General features: G+C 33.2%; 3 protein-coding genes across 4 annotated transcripts; 1 reads left to right on the plus strand and 2 right to left on the minus strand.

Moving 5' to 3' along the window:
* Positions 1-1,333: 1,333 nt before the first annotated feature.
* Positions 1,334-2,590, plus strand: LOC150038071 (protein FAR-RED ELONGATED HYPOCOTYL 3-like). The gene is made up of 2 exons (XM_090311128.1): positions 1,334-1,664; positions 1,839-2,590. The coding sequence occupies exons 1-2, from the start codon at positions 1,334-1,336 to the stop codon at positions 2,588-2,590; spliced, it is 1,083 nt and encodes a 360-aa protein (XP_090167254.1).
* A 3,936-nt stretch (positions 2,591-6,526) lies between these two features.
* Positions 6,527-13,380, minus strand: LOC120069925 (sugar transporter ERD6-like 5). The gene is made up of 18 exons (XM_039021762.2): positions 12,996-13,380; positions 11,563-11,625; positions 10,716-10,805; positions 10,558-10,617; positions 10,077-10,142; positions 9,941-10,006; positions 9,121-9,196; positions 8,970-9,034; positions 8,598-8,690; positions 8,421-8,501; positions 8,238-8,322; positions 8,106-8,149; positions 7,960-8,022; positions 7,818-7,877; positions 7,664-7,717; positions 7,365-7,424; positions 6,933-7,047; positions 6,527-6,843 (listed from the first exon to the last, which is right to left on the minus strand). The coding sequence occupies exons 1-18, from the start codon at positions 13,161-13,163 to the stop codon at positions 6,713-6,715; spliced, it is 1,440 nt and encodes a 479-aa protein (XP_038877690.1). The 5' UTR covers positions 13,164-13,380; the 3' UTR covers positions 6,527-6,712.
* A 1,643-nt stretch (positions 13,381-15,023) lies between these two features.
* On the minus strand, positions 15,024-21,861 carry FSD3 (Fe superoxide dismutase 3). Of its 2 annotated transcripts, none has more exons than XM_039021769.2 (9): positions 21,614-21,861; positions 20,418-20,557; positions 19,437-19,532; positions 18,408-18,599; positions 16,755-16,926; positions 16,273-16,346; positions 16,171-16,197; positions 16,041-16,064; positions 15,024-15,435 (listed from the first exon to the last, which is right to left on the minus strand). In XM_039021769.2, the coding sequence occupies exons 2-9, from the start codon at positions 20,508-20,510 to the stop codon at positions 15,310-15,312; spliced, it is 804 nt and encodes a 267-aa protein (XP_038877697.1). In that variant the 5' UTR covers positions 20,511-20,557; positions 21,614-21,861; the 3' UTR covers positions 15,024-15,309. The 2 variants fall into 2 exon arrangements, with proteins under 2 accessions (XP_038877697.1, XP_090167299.1); XM_090311173.1 differs by having other exon boundaries at positions 19,437-19,663.
* Between the last annotated feature and the right edge of the window lie 1,320 nt (positions 21,862-23,181).

Below are 23,181 nucleotides of genomic sequence, written 5' to 3' on the forward strand. Positions count from 1 at the left end.
TATCAAACATGTGTTAAGAATATTTAGACGAAAAATATGGATGTAGTTGAAAAGTACGTAACATATAACAAAAAAAAAAACTATGAAATGAAACTTTTTTTTTCCTAGAATATTTTCCAGCAAGAATTAGTAAAAAATACAAATTTGTTCTCTGATGATCCTCTAAATTTAGAGGAAATGAAAGTGAAACTGTTGAAGAAATATAGTGACATTTCATTGGTTGTTACGATGATGGGAGAGATTTAATTAAAAGTATTCATGACATAGTAAAAAGATAGAGCAACAATAGAAAGAAGAAGAAAAAGAAAAAGATGGCAATGAAATTCATAGAGAAAAATTAGCTAGAATCAAAAGTTTTGATTTCAATTCAGTTTCCATTTTATTTAACCATATTTCTACAAGAAATGTAATGAGTTAATTGTTGTTCATTTCCCAAAAAAGAAAGAAAGAAAGAAACAAAAGTTTTAAAAATTAAAAGAAAAAATTGCAATCCATATTTTATTCAAACAAACATGGGTAGAATTATTGAATAAAAATGTTTCAAAACAAAAATAGTAATCATAAAAAGGGGAAATTTTCACAAAATGATCCAAAACCCCAAAACTTTTCTACTAATGATCTCTTCCTAAAAACTTTTCTACCACTAACCTTTTCCCCATGTGAAATTTCAAAATTACCCTAAGTTTTCTTCATTCTTCAAACCGCACCACATTTCTTCTTCCTTCAACGATTTCTTCAACCCTTATTCAATGTGCATTCAATACACCACCAACATTCTACCAAAACATTTATTCCCAACTAATATTCTGAAGATAATGGAACGTCACTCTCATTATTCACTTTCTGTCGTCGAACTTCTCACGAAATTCTCTCATTGTTCTCTCGTAGCTTTCTCTCAGAGTTTCAGCCCAATGACTTCAGATTCTCTCGTAGCTTTCATCATCGGATTCAGTCTACATTTCTTCTTCCTTCAACGGTTTCTTCAGTCCTTCATTCAATGTACGATTTCTTCTCCCAGATCACTTTCATAATAAGTGTCGTTTAGCATTAAATTATTGGATGATCGTTTATACATTATTATGGGATCGTTTATACATTACTATGCAATCGTTTACTATGTGATCGTGTATAAATTACTAAACGATCGTTCATAAATTACAATACGATCGTATAGTAAATTATAAACGATCGTGTAGTAATTTATACACGATCGTACTACACGATCGTTCACAATGATTTGTTTATCCCATTGTAGATCAGTGGTGCTACTTCGCATTTTTGTACGATTTGGTGGGGATTGGGATGAGTTTGAAGAAAATATGTTGGTGGTCATATGAAAGGTCTGAAAGTCAGAAATGATATAACAGTCAGTGAACTAGTGAGTATGATGCACCAACGACTGAATATTGATTCGGATATGTTTGATATATACATCAAATATTGCTACAATCTATTGGTCCCGGCTCCCCCAATTGACATAGTCGACAACGAAGATCTTAGTTTCTTTTTAGAAGGCAGTGAGACATCCCAGATGCCATTATTTGTATTAGTTACACCTTGTGAAAGTCATGGAGTACACCAGCATTGCAATCCAACTGATCAACCCAATCCAATTCATACCATGTCTTCATTTGATGATCAAAGTTCTCTTGAAATGAGAACTGGTAATCATCGACAAACAAAAAGTTGGGTTATTGGATACTTAATAAGGTCAAAATACGAAAAAGTTGGTTGAACCTACCGCCTAAGGGATATAATTGAGGACGTCCGACGAGAATAGAGAGTGAACATTACCTACGGACAGGCTTATCACGAGTACGGATTGGTGTATGCATAAGGGTCGCCAGAAGGATCATATGTTGTTGTTAGGGAATATGGTGAGGCACTTAAGCTTGCAAATCTAGGTACCATATTTGAGGTTGAAGTAGAGGACGGACAATACTTTAAGTACGTCTTCATGGCACTTGGTCCGTGTATCAGGGGTTTTCTAAACTACATCCGCCCAGTAATCATTGTTGATGGGACCCATTTGCATGAGAAATACAAAAGTATATTGTTAATAACAACGTGTATCAATGGAAATAACAACATATATCCTAACGCCTTCAGTATTGTAGATGGTGAGAATGATGCATCATGGACTTGGTTCATGACTCATTTGAAGACTTCGATAAGAGACGTTCCCAATCTCGTGATTATATCAGATTGTCACATCTCAATTGCAAAGGCTATTGCAAGGATATTCCCTGATGCATTTCATGCCCTGTGTATAAACCATATTTGGAACAATTTGGTGGACAAATTCAAGAATAAGGACATAATCCCACACTTCCACCTAGCGGCGAAAGCATATAGAATGTCTGACTTTCAGATGTATTGGGCTAAGCTCCATCAATATCCTGGTGTGACGACCTATCTTGAGAAGGTTGGATTACAATGGTGGGCAAGGGTTTATCAAGTCCATTGTAGGTATGACAAGATGACGACAAATATAGTAGAATGCCTCAATGGAGTGTTGAAAGATGCCCGAGAACTACCAATCACAAAGCTATTAAAGCATATCTGCGAGTGGCTGCAAGGTTGGTTCTGAAGGAACTCTTAATGAAGAGCATCCATGAGCACATTCAGATCTTTCCGATTTCATTGTGACCGAAATACAACACACACATTCTATCAAACAGTTATGCAATTTAACATTAATTAATGACATGCTTTGATAAATAAAATACAAGGGAATGAGTTCACATACCAGTTGAAGACTCGTCAATTTCGAACTCAACGCAGCGGAAGAACCTCTACATACTCTATCACCAAACAAAACAGTCGGCTACGGCAGCACGATCGTCTACACAAACAAGCACGAGCAAGCAGGAGCGGGGACAACACCACCACTTAGAGCCCTTAGTATTCTCGGAGTGAGAATCTAAAGTGTGGTCTTTGGTGAATTTGGTAGAGGTTGGAGGAACGGGCTGATTGTGTAGATGATAAGCAAGTGGGAGAAAAAGCTATAGTATAGTGGGGATGCTTATCGTTTAGACAAAGCTACACGATCGTGTAGGTTTTACTAAGTGATCGTCTAGTAATAGGTAAACGATCGTTTAGAAAACACGACATGCTAGGCGATCGTTTATGAAAGCTAAGCGATCATTTCGAGAAAGCCGTTTTGCCTCTATAGTTACATCTCACTCCTTAAGTACCACTGATTCCTCTAATGAACAATACAACATAGTCCAACTATGTGTGAACACCTCTCAGCCCAAGAGAAGATGTGTGGCGCCATATCGTTCAAGCCCTGGCCATTGAGGGAGCTATCTATCTACTTGCCCCTGCTTTGGGGAAGGAGTGAATTCCATCTTATGTAGCTGAGTTCCCAACTCCCAAATCAGACGAATCCCCAAAATGGTAGGTTTGAATCGGCGATCTGACCACTTGCACCCATACAAATCAAAGAACCGCCCTCAATGGCAGGAGTTCCCAACTCACTCAAGATTGAGGTCATGTTACCTACAGTCATTCTAATGAAGTTAAGTCTCTGTCATTACAGTGTTATATAATGAGACGTTAATAGTTCATGGTTAGGTCTTATACAAACTCTTTGTATAGGACGCCCCTGCTCGCATGTCTCCTACACGAATGATCAGGATCAGACCATCTGTGACAAGTCATAACACTTGTGACCATTCCACAAAGCGGACCGCATCCGTAGCGTTACCAGGATAATGTTTCCCTCCTATATCCATATACTACAAACCATTTTGGTTATCACTCAAGACATGATCCACTTGTATGTCACCACATACATGCTTAAGTTACATACAGATAACCAGGGATTTTATGTTTATTGGTTTGTGGTAAAACAAATAAAACATACAACTGAGCAAAATCAAAATATGAAGTAAATATCATATATTATACAACACAAGCGTTCGTACAAACTACAGGACACGAGACTTTAGGGCATCAACCCCACCAGTTTCTATATCCAACGTACATACGCAATGGCATGCACAAACATTGTAACTGATTACGCAATGAGTATTCTTAAGGAATCAGAAATGATATCAAGAACATATCGTGTTTCTTCGGTGGATATGCATATAATTAATGTGAACGATGGATATTTGGGGGGGTTGGTTGAACTTCGTTCACGGACATGTATGTATATGAAGTGTAATTGCCTCGAGATCCCATGCTCCCATGCAATATCTGCAGCGACCTTGAGAAACATTGATGTTCAAACATTATGTTCAAAATGGTTTACAGTTGAGTGTGTGCTTGCTGCTTATGCTGAACCAATCTTCCTAGTCGGACAAAGTTAAGAATGGGCTGGAGATGTTGGAGATTTTGAACCAATTCTACCACTGCAAAAGGTAGTAAGTGTAGGTCGACGTCAAACCGTCAGGATAACTTCAATTGGAGAAGAGTCACGATAAATACATAGGTATACACGATATGATCAGAGAGGACATAACAAGAAAACGTGCAGATAAACATTGATAACACCTGGCACTGGCTCATCTAGACTAAACAATATGTAATTTTTGCTTTGTTTTTCTGTACAACACCAATTATACTATACAATATGTAATTTTAGCACCAATTATACTATACAAATTTATACCATACAATATGTAATTTTAGCACCAATTATACTATACAATATGTAATTGTAGTACAAATTTATCTAAACGATTGCTTAGTTATTTATTTGCTTAGCTCTTTATTTACTTAGTTAGATGTACAACACCAATTGTATTTTAAAAATTTAGCACAAATTTATCTAAACGATCGCATAACAAAAACTAAACAATTGCATAACAAAACCTAAACGATCGTTTAACAAACACTAAACGATCGCATAACAGATATCTCAACAATCGTATAACAAAAGCTAAATGACCACGTAATAGTTAGCCAAACGATCGCATAATAGATATCTAAACGATCGCGTAATAGTTAGCTAAACGATCACTTAGTATTTTCTAAACGATCGCATAACAAAATTTAAATGATCATTTAACAAAAACTATACGATCGCATAACAGTTATCTTAACGATTGCATAATAGATATCTCAACAATCGTATAACAAAAACTAAACGATTGCGTAACAGTTAGCCAAACGATCACATAATGGATATCTAAATGATCGCGTAACATTTAGCTAAACGATCACTACTATACAATCGCTTAGTAATCTCTATCCAAAGATTGTGTGACATTTAGCTAAACGATTGCTTAGTATTTTTTATACAATTGCGTAACATTTAGCTAAACAAGACGCACGTTCACCAAACGGTCTAAAGGCTTTTTAAAAACTGGGTGTAATTTTAGAATTTCGTATGAGGAAAGTGGTAGAAAAGTTTTTAGGAAGAGGTCATTGGTAGAAAAGTTTTTGGGTTTCGGGTTATTTTGTGAAATTTTCCCATAAAAAGCATAGACATGAACTCCTGACATCCTATCTCAATTCCACGTTTCAAATAGCCCCTTAATGTCTTTCAATCCTCCTCTTCGATGCTTAGTTCAAGCCTTCAAGTGACCTTGTGGCCACATCCTGAGCGCTATCTTGGTTGCATTTTACATTTTCTACCCAATGCTTTTAAAACACATCAAAACTAACAAAAATGACCCAAATATTACTAAAGCATGCAAATTTCACAAATCATGATTAGAGACACCTTTTTTTTTTTTTTACTTTTACCTAAGGTTGCTCTTTTTGGTATGACCTACAAAAACTTAATCTCTTCACAACTTAAATAAAGGCCTAAATAATTGAATATCATCAATGAAGATGGTAGTTTTTCGGAAAAAAGACATCTTATCAACAATGATGAAAATGAAAAACGGTTGTGTGAAAGAGACAATGCTTCATTAGAGAGATGAGAGTGAGAGCGTGACAAAGATGAGGGTCAGAGAGGCTTTGAGAGAGAGAGATAGGATGTGGAGAGGTGACACAAAATAAAACTTAGAATAACAAAACCCTAAAACACCACATAAAGCCGATTTAAATTGAACTGCTTTTAAAAATCTACACCCATAAATCAAACCAAATTCAATCAGTTCTTAAACATCGTAATCCAACCCAATTCAAGCAGTTACCTAATTCAACTCAATCCTTACAGTTTGAGTTAGATTGCTTTGAATTCTTACCGTTACTTAATCTTTTGTACACTCCTAATCAACATTCTTATCAATGTATCGAGTATGTCACTGATATATCAACATTGGCTTACACAAGCATAGCATATATGATATATACATTGTTTGGACTCCATATTCTCAACGGTATATTGTATTTTTTGCTTTCTTAATGCAAGTTGAGCTTCTAGAAATTTTTGCCAAATTGAAAAGCAGTTGTTACTTTAGCAAGTTACTTTTTTACTTTTTCAAGTGGCCCTTTTTAAAATTTAGAAACCAAAATAGAATAAATCTAAAAATTTAAAATACCACTAGCAGAAGAAATATGTTTTTTTATTTTAATTTTTTAGATTCAGGTTATTTACTATGGGACACAAATTGGACTTGACTTGCAGAATGTTCATAATACATAATACTAGACAGTAAATCATATTACAATTCCATATCAGAATGAATTATTATTGGAAAATAACATCCAATATCTGAATCAAAGCTATTGTCATCATTTTTTAAATTCAAACTAAAAAGAATTCAATGATGGTTCATATGGATTATTTGTGGGAACCAACAAATGTTCAACTTTGGGTAGATAAAGGGTTCATTGCAGCTTGAATTTCTTCCAAAGTTCTACCCTTAGTTTCAGGTACAAACTTTGCAACAAACAAAACTGTGAGGCCACATATGCTTGAGAATATGAAAAAGATACCTTCCAAAGTTAAACAGAAACACCAAATTACTCATCCATTCACAATCAATACAAGATATTCAAAAGGTGAGAATTGTAGCTTTTTTTACCTGTAGAGCTCCAATGAAAAAGAAAGTTGAAACTGTATGAGACAATCCAAGAGCCTAGCCAACTCACTAAAGTAACCAAGCTGCCAGCCAATCCCTTCATGTTTATAGGAAATATCTGAACAAATAGAATTTGCAATGAATCAAGTCAATCAACAACAAATTCTGATAGAGAGTTTTGTTTTTAGTTAAATCAATCTCTGTCTGAACTTGCCATTCTTTGAGGACAACCAAATTTCAAAAGTCTGAAAACAAGCTTGTGAAAACTACACTGTTGTGCATGTTTGTTGTTAAATTTTGGGTAGAATTTTAAATCGTTATTTGTGAAGCAAAGAAAAGAGCTATGCAACTTCAAAACATGTTTTAACTCAATATCAACGTTCTGTTGTCATTAGGTAAAAAGGGTCATTCCTAATGAAGTTTATAAATTCATACCTCCGACATTATGACCCAAGGAATTGCTCCCATGCCCAACGAGAAAGATCCCGAGAACGTCTGTTTATAAAAATAACCAAGTCCAAGAGAAAAATTACCAAAGGACTTAAATTGAAAGTTCACCAGATTCAATGACTGATCAGCCAGTTGGAATTTTACTTGTACCAAAAGAACTAGGCTCTCATTTAATTTGATGTGGATTAACAAAAAGTTGGCAAATGGCCAATGACAACAAATCTACTAAGAGCTTGTAAAGAAATGTGGTGTTTTTCCATGGTCAATCCATAATTCAACATTACCAGTACACCGACAAGTGCCAACATGGGAGAACCAGATCGCCATAGTTGGAGATCCTGCACGTTCAAAATCAGGGCTCTTTTAGAATATGATGATGAATTATGAAAGCTCCCATGCCGACTGGATTCAATTGCAGAAAGAAGCTAGAAAGTAAACCTTAAAGAGGAACGATAATGCAACACATAAACAACCCACGCAAGTTCCTGCTGCAGAAATCTGTTTGAATTCAAAGTTTTTATTAGCTTGTTTGTGACTTCAAGTCAGTATAAACATCGTGCATTTGTATTGCATAGTATACCATCAAAAGCGGTCGTCGTCCTGATATATCCATCAAAACCACACCAAGAGCAGTCATTGGTATCTGTAAAATCATTGGAAACAATGAGAAAAAAGGATGGTTCTTGCAATCACGTTTGTGGAACGTGTATAATGCGATAGAAAAACCTGAACAGCAGCCAATGCTATAGTTCCAATATTTCCTGAAAACCCTGTCAGAATAGAGAGGATTTTACTTCTTTTAACTTCCGCAATCTTAACTTATTATAAGAACACATTAATGTTCGGATTTTTGAATACCAGCCGAAGTGAATAAAGATTTTACGTAGAATCCTATGCCATTAACACCTCCAAATTGTTGCAGTACCATAAGGCCGACTCCTACCTGGCACAAATAGCTCAAAGTCACCACCATATAGACAAGAGATGAAGAGTTATGTTTTATTAAAAACTCCATGATTAATCTCAAATTTGAAGGCTCACAATGAGAGAACGTGCATATTGCCTTTGGAATAAATCAAGAACACTTGGTTCAGGGAGCTGTTTAAGCAATTCTGTGTATTCCTACAAGGTTAGGAAAACAAACACATATGAAGCCATTGTTCAATAAAAAGAAGGAAAAAGAAAAAGTAGAAGAAAAAAGGAAAATGAAAAATATACTTGAATCTCTAAAACTTCTGCAGAAATATCTTTACTCTTCCCCCTTAGCCGTTGGAGAGCAGCTTCACAATCTAGCCCTTGGTCGTTCTTTGCCTACAAACAGTACTATTTTCTTGATTAGATTTATTTGATAGATTGCTATTAAGATAGTTTAGTGTCAGTTACATAACCATTTTGTTATTGTTAGTTTTCCTGACCTGAAAAATAAACTTATTTACAAAACCAAACATTTCTAGAAATCAAAGCTGAGTTTTACAAGAACAAAAAACAGAAAACAAAAGTATTATCATATGGGACCTAATATTCACTTTGTCTCTTCAAACAAATGTCAAGTGTAATAGAACCGGCTATGAATTTGACAGTGTGACATACCAGCCATCTAGGAGACTCTGGAGTGAAAGGAAGACCTACGAGTTGTATTAGAGATGGAATCGCTCCTGCAGGACAATCATCATAGTGAGAAAACACTTCCCTTAAACCATCTTCATCTTAAGTGTCAAACTCGTGCAAGTAGAAACGCTACCAATTAGAGCAAGAGTCCTCCAGTTCACAAAAGCTCCAATCAGCCATGTCAGTGAAACACCAAAACATATCATCAGCTGTACAATCAACATTATAAGGAAATTATATATTATTGAGTTAAGAGTATGTTGTAGACATTTTTCTATTTGTTTGATTTTTTTCTCTTTTTACAAGTAATTTTGTATCGTGGATGCAAAACTTTCAAACCCACTAGAATACTAGATTTTGCTAGATGAGCTGTCACTCCTCTCCCAATGAAAATTAGGTCACTGATTTCAACTTTTCTCCCATACCCCTATCCCAATGAAATCAGATCTGCTAATAATCATGGATGTTTACCATACTATAAAGCAAGGAGATCATTATTAGAGAAACACTCAAAAATCGAGTGTTTGTCACTATATTTTATCTCTCACTAAATGGTCATCCATATTAAAAAAATAATAAATAAATAAATTGTGTACCTTATAATTAAAAATGACCAAATATATGCCAAAAAGTCCAATACACGCTTAGAAGCTCATCAAATAAAATATTGTTCAATGGATCTTGCCTCCTAATTAGTAATTACTTTAGAGCTCAAGGCGATAGTTGTACAAACTATAAACAGATCTTGTTTAGTTAGGTCAAGTGATCTTGCCTTCCTGTAATAATTATCCATCCTCTTCTACCCCAAGTCAACCTTACTATAAAAGACATGTACGTTCGTTGATCTAGATATGAATATTTAACTGACAATTTTGTTTCAAACATTACAACAGAATATGTACGTGGTAGTTCTTCTTCAATGACAGAGAAATTCATGATCATTTGCAGTTTACCTGATGAACTGTTATAAATGCTCCTCGAAGTTCCTTGGGTGTTATTTCTGCTATAAAGACAGGAACCTACGCACAATTAGGTCATACATAAGAGCTATTGTAAATAAACAGAGTTGAGAGTTCTTGTAACATATACCACGTAAGAGATAACTCCCATTCCGAATCCTACTAGTATTCGTCCTATATCCAACCACCAAGCAGCCTATCAGTAGTCAGCACCAATTTAGATGTGAGGTTTTTCATTCAAATTAACAACAATATGAAAAAACTTTGTCCTTAAAATGTAGGAAAGGGATGGAGAGGGAGAGAAGGAAACCTCGTTTTTTTTTTTCAATTGAACTTCAAAAAGTCTTAGTTCTTTAATGACACTATATTTGTTTGTCTTTTTAATTTTGTTACTGAATTCCCAGAAAAACAATTCAGCTTTAATAACTAGCTAAATGTAAGACTGCCTCGAGAAGCACTTTTATCAAAACTTAATAGTACATTTTTTATGCATGCATACTTCAAGTGTTAAGTATATAATTAATCACTTTTAATTTGGTTGTAACATTTTGATGACTTAGAGACTTGAAAGTCGAACTATCTCAACCAGATGAAAGAAAATTCAAAGAGACCTTAGAGAATGCTATAAGAAACCACCCCAAGAGGCAAAAGATCTCTGCAAAACCCATTGTCTGCTCACAAAACAAAGGAAATAGATCAAAAAGGTTCATTGAAAGCTCGAAATAGCCAAAAATGATTTTAAAAAGAAAATAGGAATGACTAAACTTACACCTCTTCTACCAATATAATCTGCCAGTTTTCCACTCACAATAGCACCAATCATTGCTCCAATTGTCAATATTGAACCAAAGACTGAATACTGTACAATCATCAAAGAATAATTTGAGAACTAGATAGAGAATGAACAAACTTACATTTATTGAATCATTAAACAAGATAGATGAATTTACATCTTATTCTAATTAGATTTGAAACTTTCAAAGTTGTATCTAGGAAGTCCTTGAACTTAGAAAATGCCTAATAGACTTAACTTTCAATTTTATGTTAAAAAATGTCTAATAGGTTCATGAACTTTTGATTTATGTCAAATAAATCCCTCAATTATTTGACATTTTTTAAAATTCAGTCCTATCACTGGAGGGACACGATTAGATTTTGTATCTAATTTCCTGTTCCTTCCCTTCCCATTTATATATAATAGTTTCGTGAGTTTTAAAAAATGACTCAAAAGGTAAGAGATCTAATAGACTCAAAATTGAAAGCTTACATATTAATTAAATATACTTTTAAAGTTTAGAGATATATTAGACATAAAGTCAAACATTTACGACCTATTAGACACTTTTAAAAGTTTAGGAATCTATTACACAAGATCCTCAAAATTTGTAAAATAAACATGCAAATTAACCTCTTTGACATTGAATAATACTGTAATGGGTTATATCGTACCACTTTACATTTTTTTTAATTATTTTATGAAAGAACTTTCACTGAGAAAAAATTGGGGAAAAGAAAACGTACCATTTTACTTGGTAAGAACCAAACACCAATTATAAACAGGAATAAAACACATTACATAATAAATGAAAGACAATAAGCATCTGTAATTCATTCACCTCTGATACAGTAAGATCCAGGTCAGTCATGATTCCAGACTCTGAAGGTGATGAATATCCAATCTGAGAAAAAGCATCAGAAAGCATTATTTTCAAATCTCCCAGTAGCTATGGGTGCGTTTGGAGTCACCTCTTCTCTACGCACACTTGGAAGAAGAATTTTTCTCGAAAGCATTTTAATTATTTTTAGATTTTGTAGAATTATCAAAAACCACTTTCAACTAGCTGAACATAATAAATATATATATATTTTTTGTATCCATGAGTGTCTAGGCCAGCTTACGCGCATCTCGACTTATCTCACAGACAACCTACTTGACCCTATAACATTAGGTGTCAAGGAAATCATAGGATATTAAATTTCAAGTAAGTGACCACCATGGATTCGAATATAATAAAAATTTTGAAAAGTGTTTCCAATAAACTAAAAGCACCTTTTCCATTCCACAAGTCATCCCAAACTCACTTTTAACATTCAAATTGAAAGCAACTTACAATTTACTATAGCGCTAGGTAAATGGTCAGAAATAGCCCTAAAAAGTTTTTTTCTTTTACAACTAGCATACTTTTGAAAAACTCTTTGAAATAGTTTTTCTCGGTGTTTTCCGGCCGAGATTGACCATTGAGATTTGAATAAAAAACTAGCTTTATCCAAACTATTGATTCTTTTGGGCTTTCTTAGTGAAATCTCACCCAATTGAACTAAGATTTTACATGATTTTTGTAACATTTACAAATCTTATACCAAATCTTACATCTTCTGAAATTTTCTCCAAATTTTGTAATCTTTACCAATTCTTATATCAAATGTTATGTAAGATTTGGGAAATATTAGGTAAGATTAGAAAAATTATGTAAATTTCATGTTACTGAGATTCCACTAGGAAAGTCCAAAATAATCAACAATTTGGATATAAGATGAAAAAATTAATTTTTTATTCAAATCTCGGGACTTGATCTCGGCCGGGAAGCACCAAGAAAAACTATTTAAACAATTTTTCAAAACGTGTGCTAGTTGGAAAAGGAGGAAACAATTTAGGGCTATTTCTGAAAGTTCCTATAACGCTCCTAAAGCTTAATTTATTTTATTGATTTATTTTTTTGGAAGAAAATACGACAAGTGGTCCTCCTAAAAACAATTTAAATTAGTTTTACTATTTTTAGAATTTTCAAAATCAACCTTTAATCTCTCATCAATACCATAAAAATTGTTTAAAAGTATATACACTATGAATGCGTGGAAAGCACTTTTCCATTTCCCCCATCCAAAACTCATCCCAAACTTAACCCTAAACATTCAAATTGAAAGCACCTAACAATTTACTCACGATCCATTTGTTAACATCATCCCATTCATTTCACATCAAAAGCTAGCAATATGAATTAAAGTTTGCCTCTACAAACCTTTTTATGAAAAAGAAATAAACACTTACGGCAGTCCCAAAAACGTATGAGCCAGATACAGCAACCAAAGTGCTGAAAATGAGGGCGAAAGTGGCGGAGGCAGGAGCTCGGCCGCCGCTGGAGCCGCCGTGGAAGTCATGATTATGGGTTTCGATTAAAGGACACAACTCGCCTTTCTCCTCGCTCTGTTTGCCCATGTTGGATGCTCTGCAGAAGAGGAGGAGAAATGAGGATTAAGAAGATGATGAATCTCTGAAATTGAATTAGAATAATTGAAAAATTATGCACTATGGTCCTTCAAATTTGGAATTTTACAACTAAAATAATTATGATTTGGAATTATAGAAAGATTATTGTTTATTATTATTATTATTAGATTATCCTATTATGTGGCATGCCAATCATCATTGAGATATTACTTATGGGTAGATAAGGTCAAGACTGTTTTAACAACGAAATTTAAACAAAAGTTGATGGCATTCGAGCTTTTCATAGATGAGATATTACTTAGGTCTCCTTTTTTTTCACAGATTTATAATTACATTGCTTGTAATGCACGATGAATCAACGTCTCTAGCGACTGGCTTAAAGATTAAGCCCATAAATCGATATCGTTAGTGTCTAATGGGACTAGAATTATTTAGAGATGTCCCTGTTTTAGCGGATGAGACTGAATTATGATGTAATTCTATTTTGTCTTTCATATGTATGTATGTATGTATGTATATGTATATGTATATATATATTCTTATCAACAAATGTGAAAATGAGAAGGAAAGACCTAGGTTAGTTGACCTATATATACATCATAGTTACTCTAAAAGGAAGTCAATTCTCATCTCTAAATTCGAGAAATAAATTATTATAAATTTGAAACTTTATGGACTAAGTTGTTTTAAATTAAAGTTTAGGGACTAAATCATTACTTCAATTTAGATTTTGGGTCATTTTTCATTATTGGAGCCTATGATTTTGAATTGTACACCCTTCGATCGAATTGGTCATTCTTAACCCCATTCTGTACTAAGGTCAAGGGTGACTCTCATGGGATTTAGTCTTGTGGCCCACTTAAGTCAAGTCCATTTGAGCATTGAGTCATATATTTTAGTTTAGATTTTATCTTTGTCCCACCTTATTCAAATAATGGTAAATTTATTTCGGATCTTCTTGAGTTCAAATCTACTCCAAACATTTTCAAAGTTGAAAAATATATGAAAAATAGGCAAAACTCTATCTCAATGATTTTATTACAAAAATATAATGTATACACAATTTAGCATATACATTGTTTTACTCATCTAAATTTGAACTAAAGTTTCTCTTAAAAAAATACAACCAAAGTTTTCAATTTAGCCTTAGTTCTATCAAGGAAAAAATAATATGCTTATCGATATTGCAGACATTTTTTTATTGGTTGCATGCTTAACATACAAAATATAATCATTTTAATATTATACTATATATATATATATATATTGAATCCATATTATAATATAACTTCCAATTCATTATTATTATTATGATTATTATTTTTTTTAATTCATATTATAATATAATTTTTATGATCTATAGTACATGTAAGTTGGCAACTTTCGATAAGGACATTTTTTAACTCTCTTTTTCAAATATTGAAAGTATTAATACAATTTTTAAAAGGCAAAATTTTTTAACAACTTGTTAACAACGTCCATATATAATAATAAGAGTACTTCCGGTCTTTTTTCTGAAGTTTAAGGGCATTAATACAACTCATAAAGTTCTAAGGTATTCTAAAACAAAATACAAACTTCAAAGACATTTTCTATAATTTAGTCTTTTTTAAATGTAATTTTAAAATAAATTAACGAGCTATTTTCAAATATAAGAAAATGAACCAAAATATTTATAAATGATAACAAAATATCAGTCTATCATGACATAGATAAACACAAAGAATAGTTTATCGCGGTTTATCACAGATAGACGGTGATATTTTACTATTATATTTAAAAGTATTTTTCAATAATTTTATCATTTAAAATAATTTCCCTAAATTTTACTCTACCGAGCACTCAAAATACATTAATGGGTTGATTGAATTCAAAACCTAACCAAGTCATTCAACACTGGATAAAATTATAACCCATACAATCAAGTTTTGTCAAAACAAACCATATTGTTATCAACCTATACAATTTTGAGGAAGCAATCCTCCATGTCACTACAACATCATGAAGGAAATCTAATGTAGAGAACAAAACTTGTCAAACCTGTAAGGGAACTCGATCACATACACGAGGCTTAAAGATTCCCCGGTTGCTTCGTTGGATCATTTGCGAGTAACCCTAGTATCAACGAATGTTATTACGCTACAGGAATTTTTGGCTCGCCTAAATTCACAAAACACTCTGCTCGGGCCATACGCCCCAACGCTGCATTCCACGATACAAGATGGTCCATGAACACATTGATATACTCTTTTTTATCATTCTGTGCCAAGGTAAGATATAAATAAAATCAATCACAGAAATCTCACTTAAATAACTTGATAATACGAGGTATCCAGGTCTCCCAAAGTTGGCCTTTTCGTGGACAAAACCTTCTAAAAAATTAGTGAAAGTAGGCTATGAGCATAATATAGCGTGTGGGCACTTGGTTAGTAAAACAAATATGGTTAAAATACCATTTTGGTTGAAATACTTTTGTTCATCATAGTTGAGTACTTTTAAATGTCCAAATTTAGTTACTTTTAATAAATCTTAAAAGTCAATTCCAAATGTTAGTTTATAGTCAACTTATTCAAAAAAAAAAAAAAGAAAAAAAAAAGTCTCTCTATTAGTCTTCAGTCTATATAATTTTTGGAAAGATATTCACATGGTGTCTTTGCATCGACTTTTTTTTTTAACCAAATTCAGTAAAAGCTAAGTTCAAACTAACCATAAGAACTAATTTTAAGATTTATTGAAAGTATAGAGATTAAATTTGGACATGTGGGAGTACATGACCAAAATGAGAAGAGTTTCAAAATCCAGAGATTAAAATGGTATGTAATCTATAAATAAAATATAGAAGGAAATCAGGGAGAGTTTCAATACCTTGTAATCCAGATAGTAAGCATGCTGGACGGGGAAAATACACAATCAAATGTTATTATAGATGATATATGATTTGCTCAAATGAAGAAACATAACAAATATTTGAAGAAGGTAGAAAAGTATTTGATACCTCCCACATATCCAAGCAAATGATTGGCTGCACAACAAAATATGGTGAATCAAAATTCTGAGAATACAAGAACCTTGTACACAAAAAGGCGCATTGACTTACAATGTCATCCCAGACAAGTGGGCTTATCGCATTCGAAGTTGTGATCACAGCGAGTCGTTTTTCTTGTCTTTTCACTGATACAATGAACAACAATGCAGGATAACTAAGTAGACTGTGTCAAATGATCGTTTGTAAAACAGAACTACAACGTCAATCTGAATATCGATTGGATATCGTCAAGAGGAGACAAAAATAAAGACAGCCAGTCCACTAAGTTTAGACAAAATAACACTCAATGAAAAGACTTTTTCGAAAACTCCGGAAATCTTGAAGAGATCATAAATATCGTCAAGCTGTAAAAAGGGAACCAAAAAAAAGGGAAGGAAAAATAAGGAAAAGGAGAGAGATAGAGAGCAAGATGGCGCCATTTACAAATTGGGTGATTCAAATACATACAATTCTTTCAACTCAAAAGTACTTAATATAAAGGTGTTAAAAAAGCACTTATTTAAAGAATGTTTAACCAATGTTTGAAAACTTACAAACAAGCCAAACCCAGCCAGAACCAAAGAGTGAAAGAGATGCTTGTATAAACTTGTCCCTGAAATTGTTGAAAGAACCAAAATCTTTGTCAATTTGTTGTAAAACACCAAGTGTGGGCATGTTTCCACCTCCAGGTTGCATGGATTCCCAAAAGAAGTCGTGATTCCAGACCTGAACATACATAAAGGTAATGAGCCTACATCTTTTTCCATTTTTATGACTTAAGTATCTTGCACCGCTCAAACTTTTACAGGACACATTACTTGGAAATCTACAAACGTAATATACTTTTTCCAGATTCATTCTGTTCTGAAGAAAAAAAAAACAATTTCATTTCTCACACAAGGATGTTCAATGCACAGGGCACCGAACATACAAATATTGGATAAGAAACCAACCACCGTTGATAAAAGTATAAAGAGAGGATTTACAAAAAAGAATGGCCCATGCAACAAATTAAACAAAATATCATAACATTAATAGTAAACTCCTCCAACAGGGTAAGTAAGAGTAAACAAGTTTGTCAGATCAGAAATAAAAATGCATCTGAGTTTCCATCAGAGGTTAAAAAAAAGACTTCTAACCATATAACCTCACACTCACAGTACATTCACTTTGTATTTGTTCTAAACAATGATGAACTGGAAGACGGGAACCTCAAGAAAGGTTGAACGTGTCCAGTAATGACCACCAATGACCTTGAGATGTCTCGAGATTTTAGCAAAAAGGGGACAGTTTGTGTAAAGAAAAAGGGGACAAAAAGATGGTTTAGAGATTTTAGCAATCAGGCGAAATTAGGCAGGGATGGTATCTCATTTAAGTGATGTAAATACCCTAAAGACAAGCTCCATTAAAAACGATTACTATCTTCTCCGAAATACCATGGAGCCAGATATCTTTGGAAATTTTCTTATCAAGAATAATAGCCCTGCATGTAAGATGGTGCATTAAGGATCTCATAGTATATGACCTGCTATTACCAGAAGTATATTATTGAACATTCAATTTCTATTTCATAGCCACCCCAGTCACCGTATGAAAGAACTATTAGGATAGCATTGTTCTACTACGCACCCTTTTTCTCTTCCTTCTAGATTTTTGAACACTTCAGTTGGTAATCACATTTTACAGAAATCTTTCTGTCCCAATATTAAAAACAAAATAAAGATCATCTCTTGCCTTACTGCTTCTTCTTCTTATTATTATTATTATTTTGATATTTGTGAGTGTCCAGGCTAGTTTACGCGCACCTCGACTAATCTCATGGGACAACCCACCTGACCCTACGACATTTGGGTGTCAAGGAAACCCGTAGGATATTAAATCCTAGGTAGGCGGATACCATTGATTGAATCCATAACCCCTTAACCCTCTGGCCATTTCTTTTATGTTCCTCTGCCACTAGACCAACCCATGATGATTTTGCCTTTCTTATTAATGATAAAGGGAACAATCAGTTGAAGTCATGTAGCTTTTGAAAACACTACATAATGAAATTTGAATCCTGGGTTATTAGTGATAGACATTGTATCATGTGGTAAATAGCTTGAACTCAACTAAAAGACTTACATGAAGGAGCCAATCAGAATATCATAAAGGTTTACTTTTAGCCCTCATAATTCGAAGTTTGCCATGGATTAGCATTGAAGTACCTGGGCAGCATTGTTAAACTCAGGTAATGGGTTCCCATTGTTATATGTTACTTTGAGAAGTTCATCTAAAGTGTGGCCATATAGAATATCATTTTGGCTCAATTGTTTGTTCAAACCTTCAACGTAATTACAGTGATGTTTACCCCAGTGAACCTCCAATGTCCTCCGACTCATATATGGTTCTAAAGCATCCTGAAAGTAAAGAAGAAAATAAAACGTAGTGCTGTTAAAAAATTCATAGATATATCCATTTCTTACCAGTAATGCTGCAATTGTGAAAATTTTATAATCACTTTGGTAGAAATTTGTAGGCTTGCTATGAATCTATGATCCGACAATGACTATACCCACAGAAAAGCTGGCTGAGAGGGGATAAAAATTCCAACCAAGTTGGGGATTTTAAAGGACCCCAATACACATAAATATAAATACAAAAGAGTGCTTAAGATTAGGTTTATAATATAAAAAAAAATATATGTAAAAATTTCATATGAGAGAGAGAAGAAGAAGAAGAAAGAACCAGGATAGGTGCCTTATTGATGTCACTTCACCTTAGTTGGCCTCTCACACGTCTAGTTGCCAATTTTGAAAGAAGACAAGAAATACTAAGGCCACTCCAATCACATTTAATGCCAATACATTATACCTGCTTTATGTGGGTTCAAATAATGTTTTACCAGCTACTGAACCTGATTTCTGTGGGTCTTAATAATCTTTTACAGACAAAAAATTCAAGAACCAAAAGTATAGGGGAATACTGTAATTGAACGGTAAAATTTCAATTTTATGAAGATATGGTATGGTATTTGAGACAAAATTCATAATGGTAAATAGAAAAACATAAAGCTTAATTTCGCAACTCTAACTTTGAAGATCTTTGCTATGCTTGCTTCTAAAACAGACATGTATAAATATCTGGGACCAACAAGTGAACTCTATGAACTCTGCAAATATCTGCAACAAACAATCCCTAAAACAAGGGATTTTAGTTGCAAAATAAGCATGCACATTATTACGTTGGTGACTTACAAGTTCATATGGGGGTGTCTTCAAGCCATAATAAGCAGCGACTTTCATTCCTCTTGTGGTTACATCAGAGCTTCTCTTATTCGAATTACTCTGATGCTGCAAAGAACAAACATGCATCACTATCAAACAAAATGTTCTCTCCCGACGGCTTTCTGCATGAAGAGGGATCTTGACAATTTTCCAAGATGTGACAATGGTCGTGAAATAGGAACTCATACTTGGAAACTCTTTGGCAGAGTTTCATTAAAAAAGAAGAAAAGAAGAAAAACAAATATATCAGATATTTTTTTATTTATAATGATAAATTGAATCTGTTGTAGGAAAAATCTAAACAAAAATAAAGAGAAAGAGAGGAAGCAAGATGAACTATCCCGATAACATAGATTTATCTGAAAATTATTTTACTTCCTTAGACTCAGCAGCCAAACATATAACCATAGAATAAGTCCAATGACAAACATGTTGTAAAAACTGAAGATTGAAGAATTTCAAATGCACAATTCTATGAATGGGTGTGAAGGTAAATGTGTCCATCTCTTTCCATATGGAAAATTTTGATGTCAGATCTTAAAAAGAAGAATAGAGTAACTAAAGAATATCAGTACCCCAAAGGATCTCTTGTACTGTATCTAATTGTGACTTTTTAAATGTCACCTGACGGTCACAAAATATAGGATTTAGGTCAGAATATTGGTCCTTGGCCCATGACCAGACTCCACATACATTGTTTCTTTAATAGTAATAGTCACATATTGATGCAAGTGGAAATAAAACAGAAGAGGGAGGGAAAGGACTAAGGAGACTACACAGAAATGTAAGGGGGAAGAGAAGGAGAGTGAGGGAGAACAGTCAAAAGAAAAAGTAACTTCAATCTGAGGAACTATTGCATTCTATATTTGATCGAGGAAAGAGTTTACATGAATGAAGCGAATTATTTGAACCAAGTATCAGTCTGAGAATATCAAGGAAAAGGCAATGTACCAAGTAAGGATGCTTGGTGCTCTTCAATTGCTGGGAAGACTTGGTCAGCAGAAGTGGAGAGTTAACGTTCAGAGGATTGTAGCAAGTAATCATTGTTTTGTATTGCTAGCAACTAAATATTCATTAGCTGCGGCAGCCGTCTGCAAATCATAACTCACTGAATTCAGAACACAAAATATTGATGAATAAATCAAAGGCTGTTCAAAATTATTATAGATGAAAGTAATAATATTCTCTTAGAAAAATACGACCCAAAATAATTTCATGGTCTCGAGTTTCATCCAAAGAAACAAAGAGAAACGAAAGAAAGAAGAAGATAGAAATGACCCATGTTTTTTCTATACACATCCATATACCTTCCCATCCACCATATACTGAAAACTATAGTACCTTACTTGAGCTCTCTTTTTCAAAACTAACCATATACATTAACTTTTTTTCTTTTTCTTTTTCTGGATAAAAAACAATTTAATTGATGAATGAAATATCTAAAGAGCACAACATGGGCCCATAAACGAGATTACAAAAGATTTCTCCAATTAGATACAAGGAAATTTAAGTTGTAAATATTGAGGGCTGTAGATGTTTACACCAAAAAAGGGCATTGAAAATAGATGATTCAAAAACATCCGAGGGGATCTTTCTGTTCCTTGACACATCCTTCATATACATTAAATAAAACATCATCATGTATCTTCCCTATCCCTACTAAACTCGGGCCACTCGAAGTTTGTCTCCTTGCTTGTTCTCTTTGGACATTCTTACAAACACAAAATTAGGCTTTCAGTTACCAATTATCAGATAACTAGAGGCACTCCAAGGTGATTCTTACAAACATAACCACCCCCATACATGATCAATAACACATAAGGCATTAACTCAAACAATTCATGTGCTTTTCATACTTAATAACCAATCGAACACCGAATTTCCCAATTCCAAAATGGACCACTTCCATTAAAGCAGATAGAGAATTAAGACATTCATCCTAATATTTCATCACCAATCAAACAGAAAATGGAGTGTCAGGTTCTCAATACAGTGACACTCTCTTACCTACCCGTTAAACACAAAAAGAAGAGATTGAAAGAAAATAGGAAAACGATTTTCTACAACCCCATATGTAAAATTCTTCGAATATACATAACCCATTTCCCTCGACCCAAAAAAAAGTTCAAGAGGTCGGTCGATTGCACCTGCAGGAAAGTGGGGTTGATGCTATTCCTTTGCGTTTCCTGGGAAACCAAACGGAGAAAAATGGGCAGGACAGAGATGGGTTTTTCGTCTAGTTTTTGGGAAATTACAGAGCTATAGTTCAAATCTGCTGGTGTGTGGAATGTTGCGGCCGTTGTTGAACTCAGGTTCACTGTAAGAAGAAGAATGTTATGTTTTCCCGCGATATGCACCTGCCCAAGGATAAGTGTTTATTTTTACAACCAAGGATAAGAAGTTAGGAAAATCTATTCCTATAAATAAATAAAAATGGGAATTAGCTTTTTAGTCACTAAAGCATAGTTATGTTTGCCCCTAAATTTTTAGGATGAATCATAATCATAAGTTTTTCTTTTTTCCTTTTTTTTTTTTTTTAAATACCACTAGTCCCCTTATTATTTGTTTTGGTTCAGTTTGATCTCGTACTTTTAGAATATTCATTTTAGTTATTATACTTTCAACTTTGATTTATTTTAGTTCATGTATTTTCAAAATATTCATTTTGATCCTTACACTTTCAACTTTAATTCATTTTGGTCTTTCTACTTTTAAAAAATGACTATTTTAGTCTCTTTATTTTCATTTCTATTTCATTTTTAAATGATTGAAATGATTGGTTTTTTTTTATAAGTTCAAGAACCAAAATGAACATTTTGAAAATATAGAGACTAAATTGAACCAAAGTTAAAAATATAAGACTAAAATGAATATTTTGAAAGTAGAGGGACTACAATGAACCAAAACCAAAAGTATAGGAACTAAAATAGTATTTCAACCTAGTTTTTTATAGTTGTATTTGGTCTTTTGAGTCTTTAAAATATGTTCTCCTTAGTCTCTAAATTCTTAAGAATAAGTTTAAAAGGTCAATTTATTTTGTTCAATAATTATATGACAAAGGATTAAAATCCGTAAACAATATGAGACTAAGACAAAAAAAAAAAAGTATTTAAATTTCATGAATTAAACTATGACCACGTTTACGTACTTATAAATGTAATCAATCAAAATAACAAAACATTTGGTAAGAAATAACAACTTATTAATAGCAACGTGACATTACTTTTTGTATGTATGTATATATAAGCCACAAATATGTATTGATGATAAATGTCAAAATGATCCATCAATTATAAACATGAAAATGCATGTAGAAATAGTTGCTAGTAGACATAAAAATAGTTCTATTAGTTATAAGAAGTCATCCACTAATGGATATATTAATAGTTAATCTACAATGGACATAAAAAAATTTCATCAACGACGTACATCAAACTTAGAATGGTTTATTAGTTATAGGAAAAAAAAAATTGTTGGCTAGTGATAGACTGATAAAATGATATACCAATGATAGAAATCTATCACTCTTAGACTATGTAAAATAGTGATAGACTTGAATATTAAAAAAAAGATATATATCGTCTTCAGAAATTCTTTATTTGTGTAACATATTACAAATAACAACCAATTTTGCTATCCATTACAATTATTTTTATTTTTATTAGATTTTCTATTAAAGTATGAGTGCACCTTAAGTTGTGAGAAAAATTAATTG

Source organism: Benincasa hispida, chromosome 2, assembly GCF_027475165.1.
Source record: "Benincasa hispida cultivar pf3 chromosome 2, pf3_genome.v1.1, whole genome shotgun sequence".
Taxonomy (NCBI): Eukaryota; Viridiplantae; Streptophyta; class Magnoliopsida; order Cucurbitales; family Cucurbitaceae; genus Benincasa; species Benincasa hispida.

Coding starts and splice junctions, on each gene's coding strand:
- LOC150038071 (XM_090311128.1), top strand. CDS start 1,334: ATGAAAGGTCTGAAAGTCAGAAATGATATAACAGTCAGTGAACTAGTG. Junction 1,665..1,838: donor TTCTCTTGAAATGAGAACTG/GTAATCATCGAC, acceptor TGTATGCATAAG/GGTCGCCAGAAGGATCATAT.
- LOC120069925 (XM_039021762.2), bottom strand. CDS start 13,163: ATGGGCAAACAGAGCGAGGAGAAAGGCGAGTTGTGTCCTTTAATCGAA. Junction 8,023..8,105: donor TAGCATTGGCTGCTGTTCAG/GTTTTTCTATCG, acceptor ATGATTTTACAG/ATACCAATGACTGCTCTTGG. Junction 7,718..7,817: donor CATTATCGTTCCTCTTTAAG/GTTTACTTTCTA, acceptor TTGAACGTGCAG/GATCTCCAACTATGGCGATC.
- FSD3 (XM_090311173.1), bottom strand. CDS start 19,652: ATGAGTTCCTATTTCACGACCATTGTCACATCTTGGAAAATTGTCAAG. Junction 16,347..16,754: donor TGGCTGGGTTTGGCTTGTTT/GTAAGTTTTCAA, acceptor TCATTGTATCAG/TGAAAAGACAAGAAAAACGA. Junction 16,198..16,272: donor CACTTGTCTGGGATGACATT/GTAAGTCAATGC, acceptor TTTGTTGTGCAG/CCAATCATTTGCTTGGATAT.